Source organism: Cuculus canorus, chromosome 26 (genome assembly GCF_017976375.1).
Source record: "Cuculus canorus isolate bCucCan1 chromosome 26, bCucCan1.pri, whole genome shotgun sequence".
NCBI lineage: Eukaryota > Metazoa > Chordata > Aves > Cuculiformes > Cuculidae > Cuculus > Cuculus canorus.
Genome location: NC_071426.1, coordinates 1,925,122 through 1,940,799, shown reverse-complemented (window position 1 = coordinate 1,940,799; position 15,678 = coordinate 1,925,122). Strand labels below are relative to the sequence as shown.

Sequence of the window (15,678 nt, the reverse complement as noted above, 5' to 3'; positions counted from 1 at the left end):
GTGCCAGAGCCCGTCCTTGAAGTGTGCAGGATGCAGGATTGATGCCCTGAGGCATGAAATGTGATTGCTGTTCTTTCAGCTCTTACAAACTTTATTAAAACAGTCACAATATATCAATCTCCTTTTTAAAAATGTAATTTTATTCAAGCCAGCACGCGTTTGCAATTAAATCCTACCACACAAGGTAGCGTGGGTAATTAGAACAATTCGTGTGTATAACCGGATACGTGCATTTATAGGGAGGGGGACGGTGCCACTCTCAAAACTGCAGCGCAGCTCCCTTTGAACTTGGCAGCGCCCGTCCTCCATCACCCCTGAGGTGATTCGTGCCGTGGAAAGCTTGAGCTCTGCTGCCCGCACAGCTCTTTCCTTTGGTCTCTATATCTATGTGCCTCTAATTTCCCTGACTCACCCTTTGTTCCCACCTCAGACAGGCAGTAGGTCAGAAAGGCACCGGGTGGGTTTTCCTGCCACGCATAAGCTTGTTTCTCCTGCCTTTTCCTGGCATCTTCATTGTTCTGCTGTTTATGAAAACCACTTGGGTGATGCCAGTGAGGAGGGAGGAGCATCTGGCAGCTCGCCCTGCTCCCTGGCCTCACGGGAATTCATCCCTGAGCATCCCTTTCTGAGTCCTGGCAGACATCAGGAAGGTCCTGGCAAGGGAGCCGTTTGGTTGCTTCCGCCGGGGCAAGTTGAGCAAAGTTGGGCTTTTGGGATGCTTGGGTTGAGGTTCATCTGCACGGAGGCTCCATCTCGGCCGTGTTGCTCTCCGCAGCCCCTCCTCTGTTTTGACACATGCAGCAGACACGTGCGGGATCTCTCCTGCTCCCCGGCTCATGCCACACGCAATCTTGTTCTGATTTTCCAGGCTCCAATAAAGCGTGTCAAAATGCATCAAAGGCTGAATGCAGGAGTGAAGCAAATTGACTCTGGAGAGGATTTCAGGAATGGAGAGAGCGGCGAGATGGCAGATAAACCCCAAACTGAACAAGATGTGCAGGGAAGGCGATGCATGGCAGAGGCGGCAGATGTGCAGCACAGCTGGAGGACCGCGGAGCGTATTTAGTTGGGCAGGAGAAGAGGAAAAACTAAAAATAGCACAACCCCCCTCTGAAGGTGGAGCTCGTAGTGAGCTCTTCATGGGTAGGGACACCACTACCATCACCTCTGGGACACAGGACCCTCTGGGCTTGGTTGCATTGCTCCCTGGGGAGGGCCCCATCCTGCCTTGCTGGGGCTGCAGCGGAGAGCGAGTGGATTTAGGGGCTGGTGGAGACGGAGGTGCAGATCCCGCAGCTGCAAATTCAGCTGCTTGCAGCAGGCAAAGAATGGGCTGCGCGGGGTCCTGTTGTCCCATCCTGCCGGGTGCTCTTCCCTGGGGAAAGCCGGCAGCGCAGCGTGCAGGCGCTGCCCCATCCCTGCCCTCTCCCCTGCGCTGGGAGCCCGCTGAGGTCTCCAGCACCCGGGGCACTGCTTCCTCCTCCTTCCTCAAAGCCATAAAAGCCGGAGGAGGTTTGCACTTGAGGCACAGGCTCAACCACCCATCATGCCCATGGTGCTGGGAAGTAAAGCACTTCAAAAGGCAGTGTTTTGCATTTCCTCAGATGCCTCAGTGTAAGTGTAGTGACAGAGTTGTTGAAAGCGCATTAATTATTAGTAAAGACTTCTTTTTTTTCCCTTTTTATTGCAAGACAAATTAAACAACAGAAGAAAACACAAAGTGTTACACGAGATGTTAATTCAAGGGGAGAGCGACAGCAGCAAAAGCCACAAATAATTCATAACGTGAAAATCAGGACATTTAATTTCTGCCTTGTTGTTTGCATCTGGCACTCGTGCACATGCTCAGTTGCCACCTTCCAGCGCTCCAATACAGAGGTTTTGGAAGCTGTTAATTCTGGGAAAGGTGATTAAGGCCCTTGGAAAGTAAATTGGTTAAGGGACTGTAAGTTTCTTCCTGGAAGAGGCTTTGTTGCTGAAATCAGTGCTTTGTTGTGGAGCGCTCTGTGTCTTTGGCTGTGCAATAGGAAAAATGAGCCTGTGCAGAAATTCATCGTACATCACAACAAGCAGGTGGTGGAGTGAGCACCTTGGCGCTCGGGCTCAGGGCAAGCGCTTGGCATCCTTCCTCAGGGCAGCCCTGACCCAGGGTGGAGCGCGCAGGCATCTGCCCGGTACCCTGGGTCAGCCGAAGCGAGGGACCGCTGTGCCCTGAGGTTTTGGATGCTCAGTGGTTAAAGGATGGTGTCAGGGTAGTTTCCGTGTGTCGGCTGATGATCTCTGTGTGGCTGCTGTGCGCCTGGGAGTGAATTCGCCCTGGTGTCATTGCAGGCAGGGAAATAGCCAAGCTGTCGCAGGGAAGCAGCCCTAAACAGAGGGCAGCTTGGGGGATGCTCCCCGTAGCCCGGTAGCAGGGGTGGGGATGGGGGGCAAAATCTGGCCCTGGAAGGGGTGATTTTAAAGAACGAAAAAGAAAAGTTTGATCAGAATGGTGGAAATGTAGCCGGAAGCAGCAAGTGGAAGGCACGGCCAATGGAAATGATGGGAAGCAGTGTCCTTCCTGCAGGCGTGGGTGCGTTGGTGGAGCACGGCGAGGCGGTGCCTGGAGCAGGCTGCTGGGCTTGCCTCGCCCGCTCGCGTTGGGATGTGTTGCATAGGTCATTGTCACCTTCTGCTCGGAGTCCTCTGGGTCTGCAGGACCTTGGATGGGTGAGGGAGATGCCGGGACTGTGGCTCTGTGGTGGTGCCAGCAGCCTTTGGAGCGCTTGCTCTAACTCTTGTCCTTCTACCCAAGGCGGCTGTTAAGTTGAGACCACCCAAAGACTTGGCTCTGATCTCACATTTGGATCCGTCATTTCCTGTCTCTACTTAACACGGCCCCTCCTGAACCGGTGCATGGAGTGCTGTGGGATCTGCCGGTGTGGGCGCTTGCAAGCAGAGCAGGAGGAGCGTTTGGAAGAGCCACGAGCCGTCTGCTGCTGACAAGGGGCTGGCGAGGCGCAGGATGGGGCTGCGCTTTCAGGCTCCCTACCCTGAAATGCCATGAAGTCATCTGCAGCTTCTCAGTGTTTTCTTGTTTTTCTGCTTATTGTCGCTGAAATGCAGAAATAATTGGCAGTGAAAGATACCAGGGGTGGCCTGTGAAGTGATATAAAAGGCAAAACTTGGAATTAGACAAGATCTGTCTTGTTCGTGTTTGTCGGGTTCTCTGGAACTTTTGCTCCGGTTGTGAATTTCCCATTATTAAAAGAACAGCTTTTCCTGTTGGCGGAGGTCATTGCTCAAAAAAAAAGGGAGCAATGAACTCGCTAACAGGGGGTATACAGCGATAGAAATAGGGACGATTGCTGTGAAAGAGATTGCAAGGGTATTTATCAGGAATGATGGGAAGTGTTTGCTAACGAGGACTGCAAACTGTGCTTTCGCTCCTGCCTTGTGAGTGACGATCCCAAGGGCAAGAAGAGGCTGCAGCTCGCACCCATCCAGCCGGGGCTGCGGACCCAGCTGAGGTCCTGTAGCACTCTTACTGTCCCAGCCAGGTCTGAATTGCAAAAGCATTTATTGCAGGGGCACTTCCATCACTCTCCTTTGTGTCAAGTGTGTACCTCGTGACAGCGTGTGCCCGTGTCCGGTGGGATTCAGCTGGTGCAAAGCACGTCCTTAAAAAGGCGTTTGGCTTTGAATACGTCTCCGATGTCAATATGTGGATTGCTGTCCTCTGGAATTTAATGCAACTTAGTTAGCATCTTTCTAGCAGTTGCCAAAAAACTGAAGTCAGCCCCATCAAATTGATTTTCATTAAGAAGTTATAGTCGCTGAAACCGCTGAGAAGAATCGCGGCCATATGGTGGAAGGCATTTAAACTGAAGTCTCTTATGACACAGTTTGCTGTTCCTGAGGATGCTGAACTGATGTGTGCAGAGGTTACTGGTGTAGAGAGGAGGGGGGGGACGTCAGCACTCAAGTGCCAATGCTCGGGGCAATCACAAACCCCACCGAAAGGAGAGAGATTGGTGTTTGCGGTGGAGGCCCCACTGTTCACATCCCAACCTGAACAGGAGGAGACCAAGAGCTGTAGATATTCAGACCTCAGTGCGCAGACCAAGCGCCTCTGCTCAGCTGAACGGTTTGAGTCCAGCTGGCGAGGCCGGGAATTGCACATTAATTCTTCAACTCTCAGCAAGAAAAGCTTCTGAGAGCATGCAGGGACCACATCCTTCCTCGCTCAGCATCTGTGGCTCCCTTCGAGCGTGCTAGAGGCATGCGCTGCGTAGCAGCCACAGCCACGCTGCAGGATGGGGGGGAAAAGCCCCCTTTCTGCTCTGCTCATAGTGAGGATCAGCCAAGGCGAGTCAGTCCTAGGAGCTGTTAGGCACTTGTAGGCAGCGAGAGTCAGAGTGGAATTAAGTGATTAGAAGTATATAAATATTAATTGCTTATGAACTCCCTTTATGACACTTGCAGGCAGGAGAAGTTCATAAATCACTGCTAGGATTGACCCACAAAATGAATGATGCAGGGTGTCTCTGAGACAAGATGAAAAGCAGGGGGGAAAGGGAACTTTCCTGGAGCAGGAAAACGCGCTGGTTTTGGATCAGGTACCCCCCCAACAAAGCCGTTTTCTCTTTTGCAGAGCTTTGTGATTGGAGCCCTCCCTCTCGCTCGCAGTCAGGCACAGATGCCACCAGCCAGTCCCCTGCGGTTGCCTCGCTGCGGCTGCAGCATCTCCGTACCAATTCCTTTGTCGAAAGCACACAGGTCCCTCCTTTGGTTCTCGCATCGTAACAGGGTATCTGCACAGATCCGCAGGCAAAGAGCAGCCCTGGTCCTTTCCCGAGGTCCGCATGCCAGCCCAGCCCGGTGGCACCTGGCAGCAGGGAGAGCCCCTTCTACGAGACACGTGGCACTAAGAGATGCACAGTCATGCCGTCATTTCCCTGCATATTGCCTCGACCTCCCTTCGATGCGCCGCTCTAGTGCGTTATCCTAGAATGGAAAATAGAAGAGTACAGAAAAAAACATATTTTAAGGAGAGCAAAGGAGACAGGTAACAGCCCCCAAACGATAAAGGCTTTGGTCAGAGCTGAGTTTGAAGGGTCGGTTCCTCAGGAAGGGACTCTCAGCAGCGGGGAGATGATTCGGAGGCTGCTGAGAAGTGGAAGAGGCTTTCCTCCCCTGTTGCATTTGTGTGGGGCAGGTAAAACACTGTTTTCTCACGTCGGTAGCTGGTACTCGAGTTTAAACTTGTTCTCAGACCGCCTTGGTTGCACTGGCAGCTCTCCAGGGGTTGATTGGTAGAAATCAGTACTGGTGGTGATTCGCTTGTGTGGAAAATTTCCCTGCTAAGGTGACTCTATTGCTTTTGTCAAACCTTTCATGAGAAATTTTGCCCAAAGCAGTTATGGCTACCAGGGCTTTCGAATTATTTCAAGTAGCCGTGCTTACATATGCTTGAATCCTCCGTACAGTTTAGCCTAATATAATCATGCCAAGCACGAAGGAGGCTTTGCTTCCATTTGTTCTCCTGTTCCCTAATCCCCATCCTGCGCTTCTCTGCTTTGCTGCCCTTTCCATCACTATTAAAAAGCAATACCTGCAAACCAAGCAATAGATCCCTCTGCCAGGATCCTGGAGGAGGAGGACACGCTGTTACTTTCTGCTCCCTGGCAAGGGCACTCTGCCACCCCGCTCCCCTGAGCCATCCTGGCCTTGCTGCGCTTCCCAGGGTCACGGAGAGCTGTTGGGGAACACCATCTCCTGCAGCATCGCCGCTCACTGGTGCTGATGCGTCGCGGTGAGGAGTGGAACCCCCTCGTGCTGCAGCGTGGCACCCGCCGGGATGCGGCTCGCTGCAGGGACAGCACACGGGGATGCTCGTGCCCCGTGTGGTTTGTAACTGTGCTCTTGGTGCATTTCTTGAGGGTTTGCCATTCCAGGGAGACTTGATTAGGTAACTTGAACAGTTGTGCGTGAATCGTGCTGCGTAACGCTCATGTTGTCGGCATAATAACGGCGTTTCCCAGTTGCAGTGCATTACAGGCTTGTGTATAATAGCAGCGCGTGAACCCTAACAGGCACTATTGAGGCTAAGAAATCCTATACCTGTATCAGAAGTTCGAGAAAAGACATAAAATGCTGTTCCTGGATAAGTCTGTTCAGCCCCTGCTGCTCTAAAGGGAGGGACAGACAAGTCAGCACTTATGTTAGAGGCAGAATAGACTTGGAATCTGTTATCAGACCATGAAGGGCTGAGCTAATACTGAGCAGCTTTTGATTTACTCTGATTTTTGCAACGAAGGTTTCTACTGTGGCATTGCAAACTGCATGCAAATGAAGGCGATATTGCCTGCCTCTCTCCTCGTTGTTGGATTGAGGTTTAATGAGATTCTTTGGTTTGCCTTGTGTCAGTCTGTTGTATTTAAGCGAGATTTCTTCCCCCCCACTTTATTTTGCCTTTGATGCCATTTTGCGATGCTTCTTGTACTCCTGAAAGGGTCTTTTGGTGTCTTTGAAGGTTTCTCGATGCAGCGTTTCTCTAGACAGAGCAAATGAAGATTAAACCTAGGAGATAGCAAGGGAGAACGAGCAAATGTCTTTGCAGAATCAGAGAGCAAGGGCACCAGCAGAGAGGCTCTGAGATTTGTCTCTTTTGTTTGGTAGACATGAATACTGGACTAAACCTTTTTTTTGGACTAAACAAGCTGGTCTCTCCAGGCTGGGAGCCTCTGGTGTCATCTCGGCCGCTTGCGTTAATGAAACATGCAGGGATCTCAGTGTGAGACTGCGACACGTCTGGGGTTCGGTGCCACCACCTCCAGCTTAGCTGTTCTCGCTGACACACGCAGGAACCCTTCTCCTGAGGGAAAGGGCACCCTCAGCCCAAGACACCATCCAGAGGGTCCGGGACATCCCCAGCCCTGAGCTCCACTGCACAGCCCAGCCAAGGCGAGTCCTTTTTCCACCTGATTGTTTTTTTTGCTAATGAGATCTTGTTCATTTCCACATCGATCAGTGGAATAAACTCTGTAAAAATGGTATTATTAGTCTTCATTACGCCCAGGTTTGTTATGATTATGAATGAATAGACTTTATCTTGGCGTTAGCTAGAAGGCATCAGCCTCTGTTTTGCTCTTGAAATGCACTGGGGTTTTTTTTTTGTTTATAAATATCCTGTCTGTGAAGCCACCACTGGTGTTTCATAAGCCACAACCTTCCTGATGTGCATCTTGGTTATCGGTTCAGAGTAGGATACCAGCAGCCGCTTGCATAACGAGGAAGGTGTGAACAGAAATAAAGCCTTCCCGTGAAGCACTCAGTGAGGTGGTTTTATAAGTGCAAGCATCCTTGCTGGAATTTGTGGGGAACACACAAATATTTAAACAGCTGCTTGAGAACAGCCCGGTAAATCACCCGGGCAATTCCTTCCATGTCTAAATTGAGAAATATAACAGAGCACCTTTCCAGCTTAAAAACCTTCCTCCAGGTTGTAATGGGCTTTGCGTTTTATAGAAAACTCTTTATCAGCTCTTCCGTATCGTATGACAAATGGTTCAGCGTGCTTTGAGCCGTGAGTGATAGGCGCTGTAGCTGGGGCTGTACGTGGTGTTTCGGGATCTGAAGGGCAACGGACAAGCGCAGCAGCTGCGGCTCACGCGTGAAACGACTGCAGAACAGCACGAGAGCCCGTGGCTGGGGGTGTTCGGTGTGTTGGGTGCTCCCCGGGTGTCCGACTGCCCGCACCCAAGGGTGTGGGACCAGTGGAGGTGGGAAACACCACCGCTTGCCAGCAGCGCCCCGGAGCTGTTGCAGGGCAAGGGATGAATTTTCAACACAAGCTGGTTGTGCATAAACCTGGGGACTCCGAGTTGGAGATGTTGAGGATATGGTGGGAACCGTACATGTTTTGCATTTGCACCTCTGTAGAGTTGGTGTCGTTCCCTCGTGGTGGCAAGAACCACTCAGCTCAAGCGTTGCTTTGCCCGTGTCTCTGTAGGGACCCTCATCACACGTTCTGCCTGCCCCGTGCAACTGATTCCGCTGTTCTTTCTTCTCTGTCTCGAACAGATGAAATCGTCCGACATCGACCAGGAATTGTTCACAGAAAGTTACTGCAAAGTGTGCAGCGCTCAGCTGATATCGGAGTCCCAGCGCGTGGCCCATTACGAGGTAGGACACCCTTTGGTCACTCGGCTCTGTTGGTTGCTAACTCCTCTGTCACTGTCTCTGTCACAGCTGCGTGTGTTCCAGGGTGGCATCAGGGGCTGCCCACCCAGCAAGGAGATAATTCAGCGGTTCAAGTTCCTCTCTGAAAACTCAAGGTTCCAAAGTCTTTTTCCTGGTGGCGTCTTACTCTATAAACGATGTGACTGCATCCTTGTCTGCTCCATGTCTGGGTTTTCTTCTAAACAGGCAGCAACGCGAGCAGGACTGAAAGCTCCTTTTCAAAGAAAGTAGTTAGCAAGGAGAACAATGAAGAGATCAGCAAAACCGGCTCTAGTTTTTATATTAAATGTGCTGCTCTACGCTTTGCTGAGTAGGAATCATTGATTGCGCAGAGAATAGATTAGTATTTGGGAATGTATTTAAGCACTTAAGAGGTAGGCAAGCAATAAACAATTAGAAAGGATATATTATTAGAGGCATGTTAGAGCAGCAATTAACAGCACTGCGTATCTTCAAAACAAAGGAAGCTACTGAGGGATGTGCTGCTGTGAAATCCTTCAAGAAAGGGAACCTGCTGCCTGCCTGTGTCTCGGCACCGACTCCCTGCTTTTGAATCAACCAGGACTGTCAGTGCCTGCAGTGCTCTAAGAAAATTAGAATCTGTGCTGAAAGGCCTTGAAAATGAATTTTCCCCCAACTTCTGGTCCGCACGGGGTGCATAGCAGAGGCTTGTGTCCCTGTGTTGGCCAGGGGAGGTACCCGAGCAGCCCAATCGATGTGCAGTATCCAAGGATGCTGTGCTGCATTAATAAACAATGAGAACACAAGCACACAGTTACTTGCGAGGCACTTTACATGTCTGTTTTGGTGAATTCCTTAAGACATCTCCTGTAAACGGTCCTCTGGCTGCCCTGGGAGTGCAGCAGCCATCCCTGGCAGTCGCTGTGCAGCCTAAGGCTGCGGTTTTAGGGACACCTTCCAGATCTCGATAACAGGCGATGCAGGTGCCAAATTTGGCCCAGAGGAGGCAGAGCCATTGCCGGAGAAACAGAGGAGTAGCAACTGGTGAGCAGTGGGGTGCTTCGCTGTCTCGCCTGTTCCGTGCCTGTGATTGTAGGTATGAGCCGAACCATTAATTCGTAGCAGCTGTTTTTGAAACGTGGAAAACAACATGGTTTTCTGTTGTATATTACCTAGTGTGAGGTGCTGTGCACATTTGTCATCCCCCGTGGAATCCCAGCAGATGCTGGAGACGTTTTGCACAATAATGTCGTTTCCCAACCTTGCCCGGGCTGCCTCGCGCAGAGCGGAGGGATGGAGAGGACCAGTGGGGGGGGGGTTTGGACCAGCCCTGCCAGGGCTCCTCTGGTGGTCCCTGAGCTGGAGAAGTGCTGTTTCCCCACAGTGGAACCGCACTTCACTGCGTCCCTGCAGCAGCCCCTGATCTTGACAGGGAGGCTCGACGCTTGATGCTCAAGGCTTGTCTGTTCTCATAACCCTCCTGGAGCATAACGCATTCTTCTTGTCCTGGCTTGGAAGGGCTTTGCCATCATCCCTCCCCCCTGACAGAAGGCAGTGAGGATCCCTGAAGCACCCTTCATTTCCACACACTCCACCACAACCTGCCCAACACAGCCAGCGTTGCCAGGAGCCTTCGGCATCCCCCCGAGCCTTCGGCATCCCCCTGCCCTGCTCTGGGTTCCTCATCTCTTCACCGACATCACTTTGTCCCAAGAAGCAGACACAGCGAGAGGGCTGAGCCGCTGCCCTGAGGCATTGCGAGGAAGGTGGGGTGAGTGGCAGATGTGCCTGCGTGGAGCTCGCTGGGCAGCCCTGAGCCTTACTCTGCTTGTTTCGCTCTGTGTGGCCGATGCACAAAGCCTTTGGGCTGCCGGCAGCTCACTGCAGCATCAAGCCTGGCGGGGGAGGTTCCCGAGTCCATGTGCTTTGACTGCAAATGTGAAGGGAAAACCGCTCTGCAGCGCTGCCGGCTTTTCCCGACGCGGGTTGGATGGGCTTTGGAGAGACCTGAGCAAATCATTTGTACTGAGTCACTTGTTAGATGAACTTGGCTTCTGTGTCTAGGCAGACCTCGGACAAGCGGTGTGAGATTTCCCCATGTACATTAATCATGGAAAATCATTGGAGAGTATCTCTGCAAAGGATTCTTGCTCTGCCTCCGTTTCAGGAGGAGTTTGGTCTGACACCCCAGGAATGGAACAGCCACTCTCTTGCCAGGGACCTCCTTGTGAGGTGTTCCTCTTCCCTGGCCAGGTGAGCAGGTCTGGTCTGTGTCAGAATGTTCAGTTCTATAACATCAGGATTCGCAACGTGACTGTTCTTGTACCAGACTGTGGTGTTGGATGTAGCTGAGCTCCATTCTGCCCTGGCTGCGAGGTAATTTTTAACACAGGAATGCAAAGTTCCCTGGTTCTTCCTCATTGCAAAGCAGCCGCATCTTCACATCTTTCTTTTCCTTTTAAAAAGCAATCTATGGTCAAGACTGATTCTTTTCACACAGAAAATACCAACTTCCGCAGACAAGATTTTCTGCAAATAAGTTTTCGTTTAATCTTTGTTTCAGCTTTTTAATTGAGGGTAAAATATTGTTGCTATCAAAGCTCAGGATGAAAACGCGACGTAAATGAATTGTTTGTGAAGAGCAAAACTTTCATTGTGAGTTGACTTGACCTTCCTGGGGGAAAAGTGAAACACTGCCAAGTAGAGATTCTGGGCTGGTGTCATGCATCAAAATAGTTTGGCATTCCCACCCGGCTCAGTGTGGTCGCTGGGGATGGGGGATTGTCCCATGCTCTGAAGTGCTCATTCCCTTTGGGGTTTGGATAGAAGGAGCGGCTGGTGGGGCGCTGGGACCAGCCTGGGCTCGGGTGGACCCTGGTGTTGGGCTGTGGGGCTCTGCCCGTGCCGAGGAGCAGCACGAAGGGGCGTGCGGAGCAAGCTGAGCGGTGCCTGAACGCACCCAGCCTCCCGCTCAGAGCAGGTGAAGGTCCCTGCAGAAGGCTCTGCTGGAAACCTGCCGCCTCCAGCTCCTGGATGGCACTGGGAATACATCTTCCTCCATACCATGGCTTAGTTTGGTCAGCAACACCATTCCCTACGCTGAGCCCAGAGCTTAGAGAGAAAGGCGATTTATCCGCCACCCCTCTAGCGCAGCCGAATGAGAGCTGCAGCCTTTGTGCCAGGCACTGAAATCTTGGCTCCTTTGTGCATCCAAAATCAGACGTTTCTCTGTAAGAAAATAGAGGGAAACAGCCTATGAAAGGGGATGTTTTTATCTTGCCAAACAGGAATGCTTGGTTCCAATCGCTGTCTCTTCCCCTTCTCCAAATCATCAACCGATAACTCTTCTCTTCTCCTGCGCTGCTTTGCCAGGAATAAAAAATAATTTGATGTCAGTCGTGCAATATTAAGCGGTATTATTTCCAAGGGCAAGTGTAGTGGAAAAATGACAAAAGAATCAGTGTGTCTGCAGCATATTTTTGCTTCCAACTTGACACACAGCAAAATCCTGCCCTTATTTTATGTGCTTTGTGCAACTGTGGCTTTGTCTGATGTGGCTGCTGTGCCTTTGCTCTCCTTTCCATCGCTGTGGTGCCGCTCGCCTGTCCAGGATGCACTTCAGGGCAGAGCTGATCCGAGTCCCTGGCCTTGGGATGTTGATTCCTAATGAAGTTGCAGGTGCCCGAATGGGAAAATGCCTTCGTGAGCCCCAGTGCTGAGTGTCGGGAGAGGATGCTTTGAGGATATGGCTTAGCAGTAACGGAGGGATGAGGGGGATGTTGCCAATGCCCTAAAGATAATGCGTTTGAATGTTTTAATTGTTAAAGCAAATGAATATGTTTTATTTTTCCTCTGAAGTGTCAGAAATCTCCCTTCCCGTTGCTGCTACTGGAATACAGCATCCAGCAACGGATGCCTGGGGAAAGCCTCGCTAGGTGATAGCTCGCTGTGCTGCTCCATCAATATATCTCTACACAGAAACGTTCACAGCCGTTAGGAAGGTGTTACCATTTATTTTTAAGTCTCTCCTTGAAATGCCAAGCGTTCCTCATGCTTTGGCTCTCCCTTTCCCTCACAGGCCAAACGAAGGGGAAGGAGGAAGCCCGATGAGGTGAGGCATCCCGGAGCAGGGCAGGGGGATGCTGAAGCCTCCTGTGTCGGGTGGATCGTGGCTGTGTGTGCAGGGCTGTCTGAGGTGGGGTTGGGGTGTTCCAGACCTCCTTGCTGCCCACTCTCAAGGGTTGGGGACAACTGGCAGAGCTCTTCATGCTGGGATGCTCCGTCTGCGTGAGGTTGGAAGCAGCCTCCTCCTGATTCTCTTTAATTGTTGCCTGCGTCTGCCGGCTCCTGGAGCAGGGGGACGCCCAAGCCGTGCCACAGCAGCTTTGTCCTCAGTGGGGAAGGTGGGAAGGATCAGGTTTGCAGTGAAGGGCCTGGCAGCCTCCGTGCCGGTCACAGGGATGAGGAGCATCTCGCAGCCAGTGCCTTTCTTGCTCTGCTTTGATGGCACAGACAGTGGGTGTCTTTCAAGCTCAACTTTGAAGTGAAGGGATTGATGTTTTTCCTTTAAATGACACCTGTAGGTGGGCAAACCAGAAGGCAGCTACCCTGCACCTTCGCACAGCCTGTTCAGAGGAGCCACGAGAGCCTCTCGAAAGGCTTGGGGTTCAGAGCACACGGTTCGTGCTACAGCAGCTCCCTCTCGCATCTGGCTCCTGTGACTTTTATCAGCAAAGCATCACTATTCTAATGCCATTCACCCCTCTGAGGTATGGCAGAAAAATGACCAAAGCTGCTGCCCTGGGATCAGCAGCTCTCGCAGTTGCGTGGCCACTTCAGCGTTTGCTTGATGCGCTCAGCAGCAGCTGCTGCCTTCTACAAGGGGAAGGGGTAGGAGGAATCGGGGAGGGTCAGAGAGCGCCAGGGGGTTGGGAAGTGCTACAGGGCTTGATGAACAGGAGGAGAAGAAAAAGAAAATGTACTGTGCCTACTGCAATGCGATTGGAGATGAGTTTTTCCTTTTCTGTATTTCTGCATCTCATCTTTCTCTGCTGTGGGAAGCCTCTTTGCTGCTGGATGCTCTCTAGACCACCTGAGATTTAGCACTTCCTTCCAGCTCGCTCTTGGAGAGAGGTTGCATCAATCTCTTTGGTGAGCTGCTCCGTAAATTTAAAAAGCTGAGCTTTTTCAGTTAGCTTCAAGTCCTCATCTCTGTACAGAAGTGTTCAGAGCCATTAGGAAGATGTTACCATTTATTTTTAAGTTTCTCCTTGAAAACTCCTGCAGGAAAATTACCACATATGCAAAGTTGCTCTCCGATTCCACCCCGAGCTGCATATTCATTACCACATTTGGTCCTTAAGCTGCTCTAACATTTTTCTCCATTGTAATCTTTATTGCTTCTGGGGTTCAGGTGGTGCTTTGCTTTGTCATTTGAAATGAAGAAACGCTCCAGGTCTGTAGGAAGAGAAGCCCAGGAAGATGCCATGCAAATGTTGGCTCACCTTGTGGGATGAGGGAATGACACCTAAATGCTTGCGGTGGAGCTGAGCAGCTTGGGAAGGGCAGAGGCAAAGTGTATTAAAATTCAAATGCAGAGGGAAACTGGGGAGAACAAATAAAGTGCTGTGCCCTTTGGCTCCTCTCTGGAGCCGAGTGCTCTCTAGAATTTCTCACCCTGTCTCTGGAGGGAAGCAGGCGAGCGGTATCGACAGACTCATCAATACTCCTCGTCTGCGCGGGGCTGGAGTGGTGCTTGGGTTAATCTGCTTCCAGTTCCGTCCTTCCCTGGGAAACTGCATAAAATGATGGCTTGTCTGAAGGAATAATAAACATTGTTTACTATTGGCACATTAGTGCCTTAAGGATCAAGATGTGTGTGCTCAGAAAGGCAATCCTGTGTCTGAAATATTAATGCAGTGGAAGAGCACAAACTCTATTTAACAAAATAAATGCACTAGAGGACGAGGAGCTGGAATTTTCTGTGCCTGGTGCCAGCTCCCCGCTGGCAGAAGGTGCTGCAGGCGTCTCCAGGATGGAGGAGTGGAAGGACCACACTTCAACTGGAGATGAAGCCTATGCCGGGCTCTCGTGCGTCAGCGAGCTGCTGATGGTGTGGGGCATGGAAGGGAACGCTGATGTTTGCACGTCCTGCCCTGCTGCTACTTACCTGCTAAGCGCTGGCTTGCTTTGTTGAGAGTCTCAACATCCTCAAGTCGAGAGACTTGAGGATGGAGGTGGAGGGGATGCCCTCCCTGTTGCTCCTACACCTCCCAGCGCCGAGATCCTGCTCTGCCGTGATGTACAGATGCTGTAGCTTCCACTGGCTGCTAAGACATCACTGTGACTGCCGACTGTGCTGGTGTTTGGTAGGGGAACCTGGGCTTGGGGAGAGAAAAAGGGTAAAAAAAAGCTTTTTTATGGTTCAGTTGCAAAAATGATGGAGGTGCTGTTGGTTTTTATGTGTGCACGTAGAGACCTTGTGCAGGTACCTCGGTACTCGGCTCACGCGGTGCTGCCTAACAGCAGCAATTAAAGTGTGTTGAGGTATCTGTGATCACACATCGTGTGTGAAAGACACGTGGATGTCAGTGTTTTATGGTGAGGTGCTCATGCTGCCTCTTCCCTTTTCTGCAAACGGAGACTCTCCGGAGCAGCGTTGGCTGCTGGATTGCAGTGTGTTCAGGAGACCAGGGCGGATGAAATGGTGCTTTACAAGACTCGGTGTTACTATGTTGGTGTCAACGTTAATGGCTGAGCATTATTTTTAATGCACACCCAGTGCCAACATCTATCACTAAACAGCAGCGGAGCAGATAAAGCCCTCTCATACAGCTCCTTTCCGAGGTGCCTCTGTGCAAAGTCCCGTTTCTGTCTAAAAATAGCTGCAGTGCAAAGGTACATTCAGAGCAGTGGTAGAACCCATCAGGGATGAGACCCTGAGGTCAATGGTGATGGAGAGGCACGGGGGATGTCTCATGAAGCTTAGGTGGAACAGAAGCGAAGAAACGTTGCTCCGTTTACCAATCTGCCCCCGTAAGTCTATCCCTGACACTCTCGCACTCCTGCGGCTGCCCCGTTCTGCTCCCGGCGTGCAGGAGAGCACCTGCTTGCTCCGGGTATCCACTCTTAAAGCTTTTCTTTAATCATTCAAACTCGCAACCCAAGTTCGCGTTTGAGTTCCAGGTGTTTGAAAGCAGAATCTTTAGTTATCATCGTGTGTTGTGACAAAGCCACCCACGTGCTGCACCGGGGCTGAGCGCCTCTCCGCAGTGACTGGCACTGACGCGCTTTAGAAGTGAGTTGTTTCAGACACGTAAAGATGGAATGGGAGCAGCACTGCCGGCGCGTGATGCGCTGCAGAGCCGGTACCAGGTGACTTGTGTGTGGAGGACGTGTCGTGTTTGTGTTGTCTCTTCTGTTTCCCACTTGACGCTGGGGCGATCGTTCTGTGCCAGCAATGGAGTTCATCCACACCTCAAGCATCAGCTCCTA

The 15,678-nt window shown here is 51.4% G+C and overlaps 1 protein-coding gene across 4 annotated transcripts in view; it reads left to right on the top strand.

Annotated features, from left to right (window-relative positions):
* ZMAT4 (zinc finger matrin-type 4) overlaps positions 1-15,678 on the top strand; it is a 209,000-nt gene that overhangs the window by 108,681 nt on the left and 84,641 nt on the right. For all 4 annotated transcript variants that reach the window (XM_054049702.1, XM_054049701.1, XM_054049704.1 and 1 more), the window contains exon 3: positions 8,065-8,166. In XM_054049702.1, the coding sequence (XP_053905677.1) occupies positions 8,065-8,166 (102 nt within the window). The remainder of the gene's footprint in view (positions 1-8,064; positions 8,167-15,678) is intronic.